Source organism: Echinops telfairi, unplaced genomic scaffold (assembly GCF_000313985.2).
Source record: "Echinops telfairi isolate 266 unplaced genomic scaffold, ASM31398v2 ScPeMD7_3533;HRSCAF=4204_0, whole genome shotgun sequence".
Classification (NCBI taxonomy): Eukaryota; Metazoa; Chordata; class Mammalia; order Afrosoricida; family Tenrecidae; genus Echinops; species Echinops telfairi.
In genome coordinates this window covers 10,525,428-10,543,452 of record NW_022107431.1, presented here as the reverse complement: position 1 = coordinate 10,543,452, position 18,025 = coordinate 10,525,428, and the positions used below count along the sequence as shown (strand labels likewise).

The following is an 18,025-nucleotide window of genomic DNA, read 5'->3' as shown; positions in this document are numbered from 1 at the left end:
ACATTTAGGAACTAGAGGAAAGTTGTATTTCTCATCGTTGTTACAACTCTTTGGGTTAAAAGTAATCATTTAATACTGTGGACAATGTTGCATTTCCTTGTCACATCTCGCTTACACGATGCTCAATAGATACTCCAGACTCGCAGGATTCGGCAGAGCCTGTTAGTTTCTGTTTAGATACGGAGCTCTGGTGGCACCGTGCGGAGGCCCGGGGTTGCTAACACCAGGTCAGCCCTTTGAAAGCACCAGTCTCCTCGGGAGAAAGATGGGGCTCTCTGCCCCCAGCAACAGTGACCGCCTCGGGTACTCACAGGGCCAGTTCTCCGCTGCCTGTAGGACGGCTGAGTGGCCTGACTCGATGGCAGTGAGTTAGGTGTTTTGGTTTGGGGGGCATCTGCATCAGGGGTTGGGCGACTACCACAGTTGGCAGTTCAACCCCCCCAGCCACTCCTTGCTAGTAGGGTGAAGCAGTTTGCTCCCCTAAAGATGTATTGCCTTGGAAACCCTGTGGACCATTCTCCCCCGTTCTGTAGCGTCTGTGCTGTGAGTTGGCACCTGTTCAGTGGCAGGGGGTTGGTTTAGTCTGCGTGTGGTTTTATAATACTCATTTCCTTACATACTTGTCTACCTGGAAAACCAAAGCCAGACTCACTCCATGAGTCAGTTACAGAGACCTCTGTGCGTCCGGGAGCACCGCTCTTTACAGGAGCAGAAAGCCCAGTCTTCCTCCCGAGGAGCTGCTCGTGCCTGCAAACTGCCCACCACACGGAGTGCAACCCCATGCCTAATCACTACACCACCAGGGATCCTTAGATGTCTGCTTAGAAACCATCATCTTAAACTAGGCATAGAAACTTTATAAAGCGTACCCACCTTCTGCTGGTCTCAGTTGCCTCCCGTGCAAGACTCGTAGGAAATAGTGTATGCTTTTTCTCAGGGGCTCACCCACAGATGGGAAGCGACCGGCCAGGCTAGCTGCCCAAGCAGAGGCCCTACCCCCATGACCACTCCTGTATGGTCCTGGCAGGACATCTTTCTGGTCATGTAGCATTGCTCAGTCCCAGAGGCTAGGTGTCCTATCGATGTCCTGCCAACACAGCCCTTACGAAAAGTACGTCACGTGTCCCCAAACACCCACACGTCCTCTATTGTTTTCCACGCAGAGCCACCGGGAATGCTTGTGAGAACCCAGCTCCCTGGTCTCTGTCAGCGTTTCTGGCCCTTGGGTCACGTGCGTACAGAGTCTATGCAGTGGTGAAGGTCAGGAGCCAGCAGGTGAAAGCATTTTCACCAGGCGGCCCTTGTGTGGCATTAGCTCCTCGCCAGACAACACACGATACGTCTTTGAGCGTGAAAACGCCAGCTGTCCCATATGGTGCCTAGAACAGAAACCTCATAGCCCCTCTCGCCAGCCTGGCCTAGTCTCTGTGAAGACGAGAGTGGTGGTGTGTGTGTGCTTGCTCAAAGCTGGTGATTTTAGGTCCGTCGCTGCCCCACCCACAAGCACTCAAAACACGACCACCATAAAAGACTGGAGGGGTTGTGACAACACTGTAGTCTCAGCTGATGCAGAAATGCACCCTGTGCTGAACCCAGGGTTGTCAGCAGGGGGCCCTCCCTTGGAAGTACCAGTGTGTTTGGAAGGAAGTCGGGGCTCACCGTAAGCAGGGTACATTGTTGTATTCCACTTGCCTGCATGCTGGAATGGCGTGGAGGGGGAGAGAGAGTTGGGGGGGGGGTGTACAGCCCACGCACAGCGCCCCTCATCCCTCCCTGCTCTGCCGCTGTCTGGAGCCAGTGCACTGGGCTTTGCTGACTAGGGCCAACATTGGCGTGTACACGTGTGCTTTTACAACCCAGGAATGGAGAAAACGCTCTGCCCTGTGTGGCCTGTTCTGTTGCTTCCCAGAGAAGGAAGACCTGTGTGTGTCTTCGGTCCTGCCTCCCCCTCTCCTGGGAGTGGCCCCATAGTTCCGTGGCTGGACGAAGCCACTCCGGGAGTTTGGGAAATGGAGTGGGCATCGGTCTGCTCTTGTTGAGTGTATTAAATCCGGGCAGTTAGTCAATTAACTGCCTTAGGACCTGACCCATACTTCCCTGAAGAAACCACTCTGACCTCCCGCCACACACACTGCCATCACAGGTGTAACTGCCTCCTATTTAAGCCAGAAGTGCCCCTGCCCAATGAAGGCTGTGTCAGGGGGGAGAGGGGCCAGGCCTTGATTCAACACAGCCCCGTCACCGTGGTGGACTTATTCTTCTGGGAAAGGAGAGGGAGTGCCCCTGGGGTCCCAGGGCCCCCGGGGGGGCTGTGGCACTTGACAGTGACTCCTCAAGGATTCTGGGAAGGCCAGAGGAAGCATGCCCACAGGGAACATAAGGCCCACAGCTAAGGCAGACCTTACGCTCCCTGTTGGCAGGAGGCAGGAGGAGCACCCAATGAACCGCTTCCTCCAAGTGCCCTCCCCTCTCAAAACAATAGAGCACGAAACCTTGCACACGAGTCCTGTCTTTGCACACCCAAAATAAGTGACGGAGGAGGAAGGACTTGGGGGGAATTCAAACCAGAAGGGGCTTCAAAAAGTTCGTGGGGGAAAATATCCCATTCACTTTTCATTCCATTTCTCCTGAAACTTTTTTTTAAGCCCCCTCATCTACGCTTCTGCTAATCATGGTTTAATTTTCAAGTCAATATAAAGCAGTCATGCTAACTACCTTAACACATAACGCTCTTTGGGGGGAGGAGATTCAGGAAATGGCTTCTGTGTGTACATTAAAGTGTGTCAGGTAGGAAGTGGGATATGACTGCAAAAAAAAATTTTTTTTTTTCAAAAACAACAGGTAATCATTTATTAGACATAATGACAGACCCCCAGAACCCCTTCAGCAACACAGATGGCTACGTCTGTTCAGGAGCCTCTGGAGGAAGGGCCTGGCCGTGCAGTTCTGCTCAGACCCACAGGGGGGCCTCCATGAGTCACGGGCGCCCGGGTTTCTTGTCGGAGCGAGGGGGTGGGGTCCAGCAGCCCCTGGTGACTGCAGGCCCGTGGCCGGCTGTCACTTGGCCACTTTTCCTTGGCATCAGAGTTGCTGGAATTCCTGGAGCTGGCTCTGTGAACACCTAGTAGGCATATGTGGCCACTTCATCAGTGAGCTGCATTTTCACATTCATCTTGCTTTTATTATTAGCATTATCACTATTATTATTATCACTCCTTTCCCCCTTTTCCTTTCCAAAGGGTGTCTCTTCCTAATTCCTCCCCTGCTGGACCCCCGAGAGAAGCCCAGGCAAAAGCAGCCCCTTCTTTGAGCACAGCGGCCTCCTTGGTGTAATCTCTCAGCTGCTTTTTTGAGGTTTCACACATTCACAAAAATAACAGCATTTTTAGCTGATCCCAATAGATTTCTCGCTGCAGCTGCATCAGTTGAAAAAGCTTTTTGTTCCAGTTCTTAAAGTCTAAGTATTGAAAGTGATTTGAAAAGGCCGGCCGAGGAAAACAACTCCATTGGAATGTGTGTGCTGTGCTAACTTGACGGCCTGCCTGGCCTGCCGGCAGGCTGCAGAAGGCACAGGCGTTTGGGCACCCAGCGAGCCACTGCCGATGCCTGCGCGTGGTTGGCGGGGGGGTGAGAGGGCTCTACTGGCAGGCCTCTGGTCTCAACCTGCAGTGATGCTAAAGATACTAGCAAAGTAGCATCACGAAGCCTGCCAGCTTATGCACCTGAACCCTGCTTGCTCACTCCCTGCTGTCCCCAAAACTAGTGAGTCTCAGACAATACACGAATATGTAGTGGGCAATATGCTCGACCTTTTGTAGCACTCCTCTCCCCCAACCCTGGCATGCTCTGCTCCGTGTGCCCCTCAGTGGGTCCTGGGTGCCTGCCCTCTGGCCCGTTTGTCTTGGTTTGGGGAGGCTTTTCCGTTTCTGCTCGCTCGCAGGCCAGTGGTGCTCGTTGGGGGCTGCCCTCCTCCCTCTGCTTTCTGGCGGGTCCATATGGACCCATTGCCTGCAGGTGGCTTTCCATCTGAAGTCAGCTGCTAGTCTCTGGATGGCTGCACAGGCCCCGCCTGTCACCTGTTCTTCCCTTGAAATAAGTCAGACACACACATGTGTTTGGCCTTTTTTGCTTCCCAGAGATCCAGGTTCACCAGCACCGTTTGTTAAGAGATGATCTCATCCCCCTTCCATGTGTTCCGGCCCTTGGCCGACAATCTGTTGTCTGTTGGAGGAGTTTATTTCTGGGTTCTCTATTCTGCCCCATGGGTCTGCCTAGGTCCCAGGGTACCAGAACCAGGAAGTTCTGACGGCCAGAACCGGGTAGCAGGTCACGGAGTCAAGAAGTGGCCTTCGTACACATGCTTGGCTCACCTGCATCCCTGGCCTCTCCGTATGAAGTTGGTGATGAGTTTTCCAGCTCTCTAAAGAATGATGATGCAGGGATCAGAATCGGAGCTGCGCTGGATTTCTAGATCCTGTTGGGGGTAGTGACATTTTCACTAGGGGAAGTCGTCCTAGCCATGAACCAAAACCCATTTTTTTTTAATGTGATAAGATGTCCATTTCTGTTTGCGAATGTTAGTTGCTTCTGAGTCAGCAACGACTCCTGTAAAACGGGATACAACGTTGCCTGTCCTGCACAGCTACGAGCAAACGTTCAGTGCCGCTCAGTACCTATTCAGATTCCTAGTGACCCCCTGAGAGAGAGTGGAGCGGCCCCATTGGGCTTCCAAAGCTGGATATCCTCTCTTGGGGGAGCACACCTTTCTCCTGAGGAGTGGTGCAGGGTTCAAACCGGTGACCTCTCTATTAGCTGCCTCCACACTGGGTGTGCGGATCAGCCGTGTTTGGATGAATACGCACCTTTCCTCGGGTGCATACCAGAGCTCAACACAGAGCCCTGTGCTGCCTGGCCTCGGAGAGGGTGGATCACCAGAGGCTCTCCCGGAAGATACTGGTCACTAGGAAGCCTCGCCTTTCAGAACGTCTCCTACCATCATTCTTGACTCACCCCCCATGGTCTTCCTCATGGGACACCAGGCCACACTCAGAAGATAGGATTTTGAAATGAGTCCGCATGAAACATCAGATGCTTCGCTAAACTATTGACGGTGTAAGTTTAGGGAACTCAGTTGGTACTGAACCCTCCATTCCCAGGTTTGGAAAAACAGCTTGTGATTTCAGCCAAATGCCCAGTGCACTCGCCCTCAGCTGTTGGAGCTTGGAGGGACCAGCATTGCTGCCAGCCGGCCTTGAGTGGTTGGGACTGGAGTGGGGCAGACATCCCTCGGATTCCATGAGCTCCAGGCTGGACCACCCCAAGAAAGAGAGTCACCCCGCTGTGGCGGTTCCGGGTTTGTCTGTCTGTTGGAGGGAGGGGTGCACTGGCTTCCCAGTGTGCATAGCAGGTCTGCTGTAGTCTGGGATGTGTGTTTCCAGTATTCAAAGAATGGCCAAAAGGGGACCCAGGGACCAGGGAGCATGTGCTCCCGGGGAAAGGGTCGCAGACTTTAAGTTTGACAAAGAGCGGAGGTATGCCCATACAGCGGAGGGTTGGTTTGTGTTTTTTTGAAGCTACAGCGTTGCCGGCTGCGGTGCTTCGGATCCTGCAGGAGGTGGCTGCCCGAGCTAACGACTGCCCTCTGCCCCTCTGCCTTCAAGGGGAGTCCGCTGGCTGCCAAGGCCGTGCGTCCGTGGGGACACAGCCTCACGAGCACACCCGTAACCCTCCGCGAGCTCTCTCTCTCTCCTGTTTTTGATTAGCATCTGTGGGTCTTGCAGATATGGTGTCTCCTGGAGAGTCCAAATTGCCCCTCAAAGCCGACGGCAAAGAAGAAGGGCCCCCGCCGCCCGAGAGCAAGTCAAAGGTACGCCCCTTCTGCCCTTTTCTCGTTTCCACTGACTCCTCTGCTGCAGGCGCCAGCCTTGCTCCATGCCCGTGTCTCTGCTTTCCCCAGCCCGTCCCCACGTGGAGCTGACAGTTACTAGTTCTCAGGGCACCAGCCTGGGCGGCCAGGGGCAGAGCCAGCTGGGAACTGCTTGGGGGAGGTGGGGACAGGTAAGGGGTCTTGCTGGGTTGGACCCTTGCAGCCACAACATGCCCACTAGTTTGCTTTCCCGGCTTATTCGGTAATCAAGGTGCCCCGCTGTTGTTCTTTCATTTCCGTTTCCTGGTCTTTCTTCCATAAAGGGTAACTAACCCATGCTTAGCATGCCGTGTCAGCTTGAGGTAAGCATGCTGGCTCCGTTGCCTTCTCCAACATCCAGCAAGCTGACCCGATTTCACAAATTGCGAATGAATGTTGTCTGAAGCGCTTGATACAGCACCCGTTTGTGTGTTTGTGTCTTTATATATGTGTGTGTATATGCATACATACATAGATTCAGTCTAAAAAAAGGTAGTCTGTTAAACTGGATGTGCTTGTGATATTTTAAGTGAAGTTTGCCCTACCTTTGTCATTTTGTTTTTTATTTCTCTACCACAGGACAGCTACAGCACTCAGGGTATTTCCCAGCCCCCAACCCCAGGCAACCTGCCCGTCCCTTCCCCCATGTCCCCGAGCTCCGCCAGCATCTCCTCCTTCCACGGAGATGAGAGTGACAGCACCACCAGCCCCGGCTGGCCAAAGACCCCATCCAGCCCCGTAAGTGGCTCTGGGCAATCGTTCGTTCGGTTTGGGGTTTTGGTGTCGGGGCAGAGGGAGGGTTTCGGATAATTAACGGATTCTACTTTAATGCGTGCTGGTTGGTATGTTTGATAAGACTTTATTCTTCCTGAGAGAAGAGCAGGGTGGTCTTTATTTGTGACAACGTGAGGGGAAAAAACGAGTCAAGGTTGGGGGCGCGCCAGCGGGTGGCGTTCGGGAAGGAATGGCACGAGGCAGCAGGGACTGCTGCTGGGTCCTCCCCTCCTCGCACCTGGCTCGGAGCACCTAAGGAGGCTTACGTCTGTGTTGGCATGGAAACCGAGAGCAGCCCGCCCCTTGGTGGGGGCCAGAGTTTCACCTGGGCGATTCTAATCAGAACATCTTATTTAAAAACAACCCCCTGGAAAAATGCCGGCCCCACAGTCGGGCGCCGTCCTGGCTGTCCTCAGCCCACCGGTCTGAAGCGGCCAACGTTTCCTTGTCCAAGCCTTCAGGTTCTGACACTGGAGAGTCGAAGGGGTGAGAACAGTGTCCCGTTCTGCTGATCGTCCGAGTTGAGCCTCGATTCCCACGGGCTAGCCAAAAGCCATGCGTGGCAGTGTAAAAATCAGCTTTTTTTTTTTTACTTTAATCTTCTTCTGGTTGGAGAACCGGGCCTCTTCCCCCTAGAGAAATTAATTCTGCGCCCTAATAAAGAGAGTAATGGCTGTCTCACCCAAACACACCACCATCGAGTCGTTGCCAACGCATAGCGACCCCGGAGGACGGGGCAACTGCCCCGTGAGTTTCCGAGGCTCACTCTATGGGCCTGGAAAGCCCCTTCTCTCCCCCTGTGGTTCTATAGTAACCTGTATAGGTTACTTTCTGTATAGTAACCTTTATGGACTATCAGAAGATGTCTAAAAAAAACCCAAAATATAGCATGCAGTCACTTTGCCAAGAAGCCCTGCCGGGTCCCCAGTCGGTGTAAGATGAAATGTGGAGAGCACAGCTTGGGGGATGCTGTTGACGGGACGAGAGCCGGACTCCACATCCCCAGAAGGGCGGCTGCTATTAATTACCCATTAACTGACTTAGCCAGAGCAGGGGGGCATGGGTAGCTGGCCGTGCCAGTACACGTCGGGGAAGCCCACCCAGAGCGCCAGCGTAGCCAGCATTTTCCTTTCCAGAGGATGCTGGGCGGCGGGCAATCTCCGTCCCTAAATGTGTATGGTTTGCTCTTGTGGCCGCTCCTCGGATGGTTTGGAATCCAATGTCTGTGCGCTCCGCGTCCCTGAAGGCAGCCAGCATCAAGCCCGTGGTGGACCCTGGCTTGGTTTGCAATGCTTTTTTTAAAGAAAATAAATAATTCTAGGGAAAGCATTTTTGAATCCGTAATATTCACAAGCTCCCAGGCAGAGTTTCTGTTTAACTTTTGTCAAGCTTTGTTAGCTCACTTTAGAGCTTGAAAATCTTTGAAAGGTTCCTCGGACAGCCACTAATAATCATTCACGCAGCAAATGACGCTCCGTGTGGAAGTGCCTGGGGCCTCGGAATTCTGAGCGCCACTTCCTGTATTTTCACTGAGCAGTGGCAAGATCGCTCAGCAGGGACTGTGTGATCAAAACCCCGTTTTCTACCCAAATTTAAGGGGGAAACGCCAACTGTCTGGCTTCCTTTTCTGATACTAACACAATCGCACTGAAATCACACATCGCTTTCTCTCCCCCCAAATACCCCTCTCCACGTGACCCATCCTGTACCCCCAAACAGTCTGTGTTGAACGGATGAGCAGACTGCCCCCAGAGGTAGCTCAGGTGAGAACCGTGGTTCTTAGTGGCAGAGGACCCTAGGCTGCCGCTTCACCCACTGGGCCTCCCGGGCGCTCGAGCACCGCACCTCTCTACCTCCGAGGAGTACTGAACTACGTCGTGAGTTTGACACTTGGGATGGCTCTCCGCTGGCTCCCTCAGGACAGCTCCCTGACAGCAGGCCCTAAATGGGCTAGCTCTAAAGACATTCTGCGCTGTGTATCACAGACCAGCGTTGTTTTGTTTCAAAACACTCCAAAATAAAATTAAACATTTGCGTGCATACACACATACAACCCGTACACATATCACCAGGCATATGGTACAGACTGCTGAAGTGTAAATCTGCCCAAGAGAACGGGAGGGGAACATATACTTCTAGACTCCATGAAGTCACACACCAGGAAAGCACATGGGGCACCACACCGCCTCCTGGTAGGGCCTCCGCAGTTTCCACCCCAGCCCCGGCCTCCACCCCAGGGGCCTGAGAGCAGAAACAGATGACCCTGGCACCGTACAGGTGGGCAGAGAGCGGGGAAGGGGGACCCTTCTTGGGGAATGCCCAGCTGAGTCATATCATCCTGACATTTACCCAGAGGTAACATGGGGCTTGTGTCCGTGGACATACAGGGAGGTGGGAAGAGCTATCAAGCTCCCCTCTGTGTGCTTAATCCCACGTGGCATTTGTTTCTGGCCCCACCCCATTGCTCTGGGAAGCAGACACACCCCAGCAGGAACATGGGTCTCCAGCTAAGCGGACAGTAAGGTCAGGGGCTCAAAACGAGAAATGCTGGCAGTGGACGGGCCACTAGACTCTGGGCCACTGTCACCACTTGGCCCCATGAGACCCTTTTAGAGGCCAGTTGAACAGGCTGTGAATCGTCACACCGCTTCTGGAACACCCAGCCCTCTGGCGCCTTCTATAAGCAGAGCGCCAGGTTAAGTGTTGCTGATGGACATTGGACACAGATCCTTCCTTATGGGCCCTGAGCCCTGCTCAGGAACGTGGATAAGAGCCAGTCCACAAAGGCACATACTGGTACACACATGTAACATGTGCAACAGGGTGGTACGGAGAGCCAGTTCAGATCAGCATCCGGGCTCCGAAGGCCTCCACACAAAACAGGAGTCTGACCAGGTCCCTGACGGATGGCACACCTTCTTACACGATGGTGCAGTGGGGATGTTTCCTAGGAGATCCGGAAGTCAGGAAAAAGTAAACTTTCCTCTAAAAACGTATCTTCATTAAGATGATTCTCACTTAAAAGCCCATTGGGACACACGGGGCTTCATTAAGTTTCTTTTAACAGGGGTGAGAGTAAACAAAGATGGCCCGTGGTCAGCTTGTAAGGTTAGGAAAATCCTCCCTCGTGGGAGCCAGGATTTCCTCGGGCCATGGCTGGGCTTGCTCCCAGCTCTGCTCCAGGGCCCCAGCCATGAGGGTGCAGACGGGGACTCGGAATGGCACTTGTCGGAAGTAGAAAATGACTGCTTCTGTGTGACCTGCCCTTCAGCCGAATCTCAAACTTGGGCCTCGCGGGTTTTTTTCACAAGTGAAATGCCACTGGGAACTTTTTTTTTTCTTTAATCATTTTATTAGGGGCTCATACAACTCTTATCACAGTCCATACATACGTCAATTGTGTAAAGCACATTTGTACATTTGTTGCCCTCATCATTCTCAAAACATTTGCTCTCCACTTAAGTCCCTGGCATCAGCTCCTCATTTTTCCCCTCCTTCCCCCCTCCCCCCTCCCTCATGAACCCTTAATTATAAATTATTATTTTGTCATATCTTGCCCTGTCCGACTTCTCCCTTCACCCACTTTTCTGTTGTCCGTCCCCCAGGGGAGGAAGTCACATGTAGATCCTTATAATCGATACCCCCTTTCCAACCCACTCTCCCTCTACCCTCCCAGTATCACCACTCACACCACTGGCCCTGAAGGGATCATCCGTCCTGGATTCCCTGTGTTTCCAGTTCCTATCTGTACCAGTGTACATCCTCTGGTCTAGCCAGACTTGCAAGGTAGAATTGGGATCATGATAGTGGGGCTGGGAGAGGAAGCATTTAGGAACTAGAGGAAAGTTGTACTTTTCATCGTTGCTACATCGCACCCTGACTGGTGGAACTTTTTAATAAATCTGATTTTTAAATGCTTTTGGTTTTTTCCTCCCTTGGCATTCTTATTTCGAATTTTCACTTTCTAGAACTATTGTATGCTGTTGGGTTGGGTTGGGTTTTTTTCAGTGTATTTTCCCCAAAAGGGAAAAAAATATTTTAATATTAACATTTAGAAATCTCAAGGTCATAATTTCCCTCTGAATGATGGTAAAATGTTTTGACATGATACTAGTGTGAGAATCGGGTAGAAAATGTTATAGGCTAGCTTCCTTCCCTATTCAAATAATCCTTGGTGGAAAAAAACAGTATGGAAACAAGGTTCTAAGCACAACGTTTGCATAGCGAGTGCCTTGCATACTCTTAGCCTGGCTATGCATACACAGCTATGTCTGTAGATACATCTGTTTGCATATGTATGCATCCATGCGTATACACACACGTGTATGCACACATGCACACACACACAGGTTCTTACCTTAAGTAAGTTTCAAAGCACTTTGTTTCACCCCAGGGCCAAAGTGCGTGGTCAGCGATCACGCTAGTTTTATCTGCATTTCCACTCCTCCGACGCATGTCCGGTTTACGTCCCTCGTTGGGTTTTTTAAGAAGCGGGACTAGTGAGCACTCTCCATGGAGGGAGCAAGAGACTGGTTGGTGTCAAGTTAATGACTGTGGGGAACGGCCTACAGCACATCTAAAACCTGCAGGTCTAGTGGCAGACTGGAGGTGCCCCAGGGGGTGTCCCAGAATGCACAGCCCAGAGGCCAGGGAGTAAGAGGGAGTTTGAGCAAGAAGTCTGCCCTCTGGGGGCACAGGACAGCCTAGGGAAACCTCCCTCTGCACCCTCACCCGCTCCCTTCTTCCCTCCCACCCACCCCCATCGAGCATCATTTGCTTCGCCTGAGGCCAGGTGGCTTAATCACACGTCACCACTAGACCTGTTGGCCAGGTCCACACGTAAAATGAGCCACCACACATCTGCGTGCAGAGCTGGTGCCTCAGTCATTCCAAGGCCCTGGCGTTAAAATCTGTAGCTGAGGCGGGAAGTTCCAGCGACGAAGCTCCCACGGGTCCCTTGGGGAGAGCAGTCCCTGACACAGTTCAGCCCAGCCTCAGACCTCATCGTCAGGCACCCAGCACGGTCTCTCCTGGGGGGGCTTCTGCCACCTCAATGGCAGTCAGGTTGGACAACCCCCAAAAAAGCGGGCAGGCTGGGGGTGGAGCTAGCGATGTACTTTAAATACTTGGAGGTAAATCATGGTGGAAATCAGCTTAGAAGAGCTCAGCCTGCCGTCGAGGCCATGCCCCTAGTAAACGAGGGTGTCGTGGGGCCGAGCTGAGGAGTCACTGCCCCGAGTGTCATTTCGGGTCCTGTGCTGGGTGGACACGAGGTGCTGCACACCTCAAGGCAGAGGAAGGGACAGAATGCAACTGGACCCTCGCATCAAACAGGATCGCTGCCCAGGAGGTGCTCCCAGTGTGTATCCGCTTCGGAGGTCTTTCAGATCGCCCACGCAGCTGTCCCCAGCCACAGAACACCAGGAACAGGGTGCACCGCATAACCCGCACCACACCAGACCGCTCCCAGCAACCCCGTGTAACAGAGTAGAGAGAGCTGCTCCCTAGGATTTAAAAACTTCAAATCTTTATGGAAACACACTGCCTCATGTTTCTCCCACAGAGCAGCTGGATGGTTCAAACCACCCACCTCACAGCATCCCATGGAGTCCCCAAGGCTCCTTCACAAAAGCCAGTGTATGTGTTTATCTGGAGGTCTGCTGGGAATAGGAAGCACTATGGTACTTTGTAATCAAAACACGTTGCTGAAGAATTAGGTGAATTATTAAATCGATCCTTCCCTTGACAGAGAATTCAAGAGTCTGAAATAGGGCACGTTGCTTTCCATAAATGAATGCCAAAGCTCCCACTGACCATTAGTTTATGGAAGTCCCCAAACCAGCCCGGAGCCCACATCGCTGCTTCCTGTAACGAGGGACCTCCCTTTCAGTTTCCCTCCAGCCCTGCGGGCTTGCTCCTCTTTCATATGGTCTTTCTCCTGGACAGTGCATGCCAGTCACTGTGGTTCTGACGAGAAGTGAGACCCCAGGTTGTCTTCAAGGCTCCGGTGTTATGGGAGGTGTTAGTACACACACACACACACACACACACACACTTCTATGGGATCTCCAAACTCAAATTCACTGCCATAAAATCCATTCGACTACTAGCAACCCTAGTGGACAACCCAACTGCCCGTGTGGGTTTCCGAGACTGCGAATCTTTATGGGGACGGAAAGCCTCTTCCTCCTCCCAAGGCACGTCTGGTGATTTTGAACTGCTGACCTTGTGGTTAGCAGCCTGACACACAACCTACTGAATCGCCAGGGCTCCCTCGATGGGATTAGACCCTTTTCTTTTTAAAATGATGGGAGGCATTACTGAAAACCTGCCTTCTCAGACTCAGCGCTTAGATCCATAGAGGGGAAAGAAATGTTTTAAAGGTGGTGGTATCTGTTTCTGCTTTTTAGATGTATTCCAGGGGGGAGCTGGCCCCTTTATTTAAAGTCAAAGTTCACTCGTGAATGAAAAAGATGTATTGTGTGTGCCTGAACCAGTAGCCTTCCTTCCTGGCTGTGGTGTAATAGCGGTAGTTTTTAAGTTTCCTCTCTCCTTATACTTGTCAGTTCATTGTGCTTCTCTCCCCCTCTTCCCTGCCCCTCTGCCCGCCCTGCCCACCTCCAAATGCTCTCCCTGGACTCCAGAAGTCCAGCTCATCCACCACCACCGGGGAGAAGATCACAAAGGTGTATGAGCTGGGGAACGAGCCAGAGAGGAAGCTGTGGGTGGACCGATACCTCACCTTCATGGAAGAAAGAGGCTCTCCCGTCTCCAGCCTGCCCGCCGTGGGCAAGAAACCCTTGGACTTGTTCCGACTCTACATGTGTGTCAAAGAGATCGGAGGCTTGGCCCAGGTAAGAGCGTGACAATGAGTGAGTGAGTGGATCTGGAGACCTTCCAGTACACAGACCCAAGGTTTGCCTCACAAAGACTGCCATGGACTAGACTCTGTGCTGTAGGGAGAGAAGGTTGGGAGCCCTGTGTCTGCCCTCCCACAAACCTCTGCAGGCCAGCTGAATGGACCTTCTTATAAACAGGGCCCCCCAGACCAGACCAGACCCCTGACTGCTATAGAATTCTGCAGAATGGGCCCAGAGTTCAGAATAAATACTCCAGAAACGTGTGTGCACTGAGTTAAAGATCAGGGTTAAATATCAGGTGGGTTCAATCTTTTCCCCCCTTTAGAGAGTTAAGCCATACATCCCAAACCACAGACGCACCAGGGGGGTGCAAAGGTCAGTGTTGGTGTTTTCCAGCAGGGTTGGGGTAGGAGGGAAGGATTTCAGGAGGCTGCGTGTTCACAGCTCTGCGGTCCCCACACCTTCACGTGTCTGACAGAGAGGGCAGGGAGCCCTCTTCCTAGCCTGCCACAAGTGCCACCCAATCCTGATGGTAGACTCATTAGTGTGGCATGTCCCACAGTGAGGTTGGGGCAGGGCCACCAGCATGGCAGGGCACCCTGTGGGCTGAGCACTGTGCTTCACCCCTGCTAACGCCTTTTGACTGTCTTTTCTGTGTGTCCGTAAGATGCTGGCATCCCTCACTAGGTGCCAGGGACTCAGCAAGAGGCAGAACGACACACTAGAGTGATTAACCACCATGAACAGATGAGGAAAATCTTGAGTAACCATTAAGAATCCTCCTGTGGTGGCCCAGAGGCACTTTGGGGGCGAGGGGGTGCCAAGTGTGTGCCTGTCTGATATAAAAAGCGTGCTTACTCACTCATCTGCCGTGAACAATTTCACAGCATCTCACCACATCAGAGATGCTGCTGATGAGCCTGGCCGACCCCCGTCTGTGCCCCAAGCCCACCGCCCCTTTTCAAACCCACGGTCCCCTGGCAGGCACGGGCTGGCTGGTGTCTGCGTACGACTCTGTAACAAGCCGTGTCCCATTCTCCTTTTCTACCTTGCAAAGCCCCGGCGAACCTGCTCGCCACCCACCGGGGAGTAAGCAGGCACAGTAAGCCAGTGCTCACCTTGCTGTTGGGGCCACTGGCCATGCTGCCCCGCATGACCGGTCACTCCAAAGTCCAGTGAGACAGTGGGCTCACATGGAGACCTTTGACCTTTTGGAAACCAAATTAATTTCTGATTTGAATCTTGTGTTTCCAGTAACGGAGGACCTTTTGAATGAAATGGGAGGAGGTGAAGTAACACAGACTTTCGTTTATTTAGTAGAACACATAATTTCCTGTGTGCCTCCGCGGCTGGGGTTAGTGGAAAGAGGCCTATTGCTTCAGACCTGCAGTTATACAAATGTCCACCAGATGGCAGCAGGCACCTAAAGTGGGATACATATTTCCCATAGAAACCGCAGAGTGAAAAAAGTGGGTTGGCACTATTTGTCCTGTGGGTCATGAAAAGGTTATAAACACTCACTACCCAGACCTTCCCCGGTTGTAAATGACCATTTCTGGGCCCAGGCAGAGCAACTATGCAGTCCAGTGGCCCCACCGCCCTGGGGCGCAGGGTTTTGGGGTTTTTTTCTTGCCTGACCCTCTCCAGTGGTCAGTCCCACTGGGAAAGTGAGAGTTGCCAGGGGGACAGAGAAGAACAAAACTGCCACCGAGTCAACTCCAGCTCAGCGCAACCCTCGGGCAACCCTTGTGGAACTTTAGAACACGGACCACACTGGGTCAGCGGGGTGGAGAGCCCCTGCTGGCTGCAGGGTGAGGGCCGGGCATGTGGCTGGTGGTGCAGAGGGGAGTGGGTGGGGCTAGCACAGCTGCCGCCCCTGCTGTTCCCTAAGTGCTTTGCTCTCCCTCCTGAGGTCCTGGTGTTTCCACGGACCTGGGGACCCTGAGGAGAAATCCTCAAATCCAGTGTTTTACTAAAAAACCACCAGTCCCTTCTTGTGCAACCCCCCAACACACACATGCACGCGCGCAGCATCAATAGGCCATGTGTCCCCAGGTGGTTTGCAAATCTTCCCCTTCCATTCGTGTAGTTCAGTCCCGCCTAACTGCCCCCAGTGGTGTCCCCAAGGTTGACTGACTGCGTGTTAGGTCTCTGTAGCACTGTAGGCTGTGTCCTTCACCCCGCTTTCTTCCTGGCTGGCTAAGCAGACACCCAAGTCCTAGGTCGAAGGTGGCAAGAAGGGCTGCCAGGGGTCAAAGCCAATGGCCCCCAGAGAGCCTGTCAGCAGGCCGGACCCGGCGTGGTGGCTTCCAGAGTCAGGTCAAGGCCTGGTTAGACTTGACTGGGAGCCACATGTCCCTACCTCTGCTGATGCCCCCAGGCCCCCTGAGGGGAACACTGAGCCTGGAGCTGCAGGCTCCCCTCCAAGGCCACTCCTGGCTGTCTGAAGGACACGTGGGTTACCCTACCGATACTTGCATTCTCTAGATGCACCATAGCTGCTGCTGTTTCCACTTCTCAGACTCTAGAGGCCTGGGTGTTTTTCATTAGAGGTGGGGCTGTGAGGCTCAGAGGTGAAGGGCGGGCATGCGGGCAGACACTCCCACCAGCAAAGCCTTTATGTCGCGATCAGCAGGCTCCTTGGTGCACCTCTGCCTGTAAATGCCGTCTGGGCACTTCTGTAGTTAAAAGAGGCAAATGGAAATGTACACACAAGGTCAGCCCTGACACGGAGAGCTTGTTTTCCCTGCCTCTCGACCTACACCAAGCCACTTTGCAGCAAACCAATGGTCCTGCCATTTTTCCCCACCCTGGCCAGGTGAATAAAAACAAGAAGTGGCGTGAGCTGGCAACCAACCTCAACGTTGGCACTTCCAGCAGCGCCGCCAGCTCCCTGAAGAAGCAGTACATCCAGTACCTGTTTGCCTTCGAGTGCAAGATCGAGAGAGGGGAAGAGCCCCCACCGGAGGTCTTCAGCACTGGGGACACCAAGAAGCAGCCCAAGCTCCAGCCACCCTCTCCTGGTGAGTGGGGGGAACTGCAGCTGCTGGGGAGGCCGCCACCCACCAGGTGCTAGGCTCTGGACCTTTGAGGGGAAGGGCTTTGTGATGGGTTGTTTTGATTTTTTTTTTTAATTATTGTTCTCAATTAATTGACCCTATGTCAACAGAAGGTAGAAAATACCCCGAGGGACACGGCCACTTCTGGGCAGCACCTGAAAGGCACTGCTCTCGGCCTTTGCCTCATTTAGTCCCAAGAAACTTGGGAAGTCTAGGCTTGCCCCTGGATTCCACGTCAGAGTCTGAAAACAGTCCCTCTGGCTCGGCGGAGCCAGGGTGCCCTCTGAGACCTGCACAGTGAGCCGAGACCAGCCCTGTCTCGTCGGGGACACAGGTTTGCCCTGGGAACAGCCACACCTGAGCCCGGCTGGGTACTCACATCCCCGTCCCCCTCCCCACCGGGAATTCCATATGCTGTGGCGACAGATGTCCCCATAGCACCCTGTTTCCAAAGCCGGTCACCGTCTAGTCGAGTCCAGCTCCAGGAGGCCATTCCACATGTGTCTGAGCCGGACCGTGCTGCCCAGGGTTTGCAGTGGCTGCTTCGTCGGCAGTGCATCGCCAATCTCTAGTCATGGGCACCCCCAGGGGCTCTGGTTCTGAGTCCTTGGGGTCAGCAGCTGGCTGGATCCTACTGCCATGGTGATCACAGCGTGTTCACCAGGCCTGCCAAACGCCCCCCGCCCACCCTCTCCCTCGCTCTCTGCTCGGGTGCCCGCTCTCCTCCCTTCCACCTTTCAGGGTCTCAGCTGGGGCATGGCAGAGCCCCTGGATGCTGAGCGTCTAGGGAAATGTGGGTCGTCCCTGCCTCTGGGTGGTGACTTCCCTCTGGTCACCTTTCCCTCTCCCCTCCCATCTCCGGCCGTGGGCTATGACAGGCCACCTCTGACCTGTGGTCCCCGTCGTTTTGCCTTGTGTCTCCTGATATGGAGCTGGTGACAGTCCGGGCCATTTCCTCGCCCCCCAACACACACAACACACACACACACACACACACACACACACACACACACATGACTCTAGGGCACAGGGATAAACGCTCAGAGCTGACACTCCTGGAACATCCTAATAAACCAGGTGCTCCCCTTAGGGCCCTGTCCTTCGTCCCTCAGCAGCCCTGGGACAGAAACGCGAGGCACGTGGCATCTCGGCACAGACATGCCTCGTTTCACACATGGTTTTCACACAGAGAAGTTTTGTGGGAGCCCAACATTGACAGGCAAGCCTGCAGGGTGACTCTTCCAGCGGTGCGTGTGGACCCACTTCCGGCTCTGTGGCGCAGTTTGGTGGCTCTCGCAGACTTCATACTTGCCCGAAGCAGAACGGCATACTTTAGACTGTGGTGTCCCTAGCATGACCTTTATGTACCATGGATCCCCAGGAATTCACGTGACTTGGTTGATTGGAACGGTCACTTTATTGCAGCG

The 18,025-nt window shown here is 53.4% G+C and overlaps 1 protein-coding gene across 1 annotated transcript in view; it reads left to right on the top strand.

Annotated features, from left to right (window-relative positions):
• Positions 1-18,025, top strand: part of ARID1B (AT-rich interaction domain 1B) — a 379,095-nt gene that overhangs the window by 337,160 nt on the left and 23,910 nt on the right. Inside the window, exons 9-12 of the mRNA XM_045294542.1 lie at positions 5,781-5,866; positions 6,485-6,643; positions 13,324-13,533; positions 16,358-16,562. Coding sequence (XP_045150477.1) covers positions 5,781-5,866; positions 6,485-6,643; positions 13,324-13,533; positions 16,358-16,562 — 660 coding nt within the window. The remainder of the gene's footprint in view (positions 1-5,780; positions 5,867-6,484; positions 6,644-13,323; positions 13,534-16,357; positions 16,563-18,025) is intronic.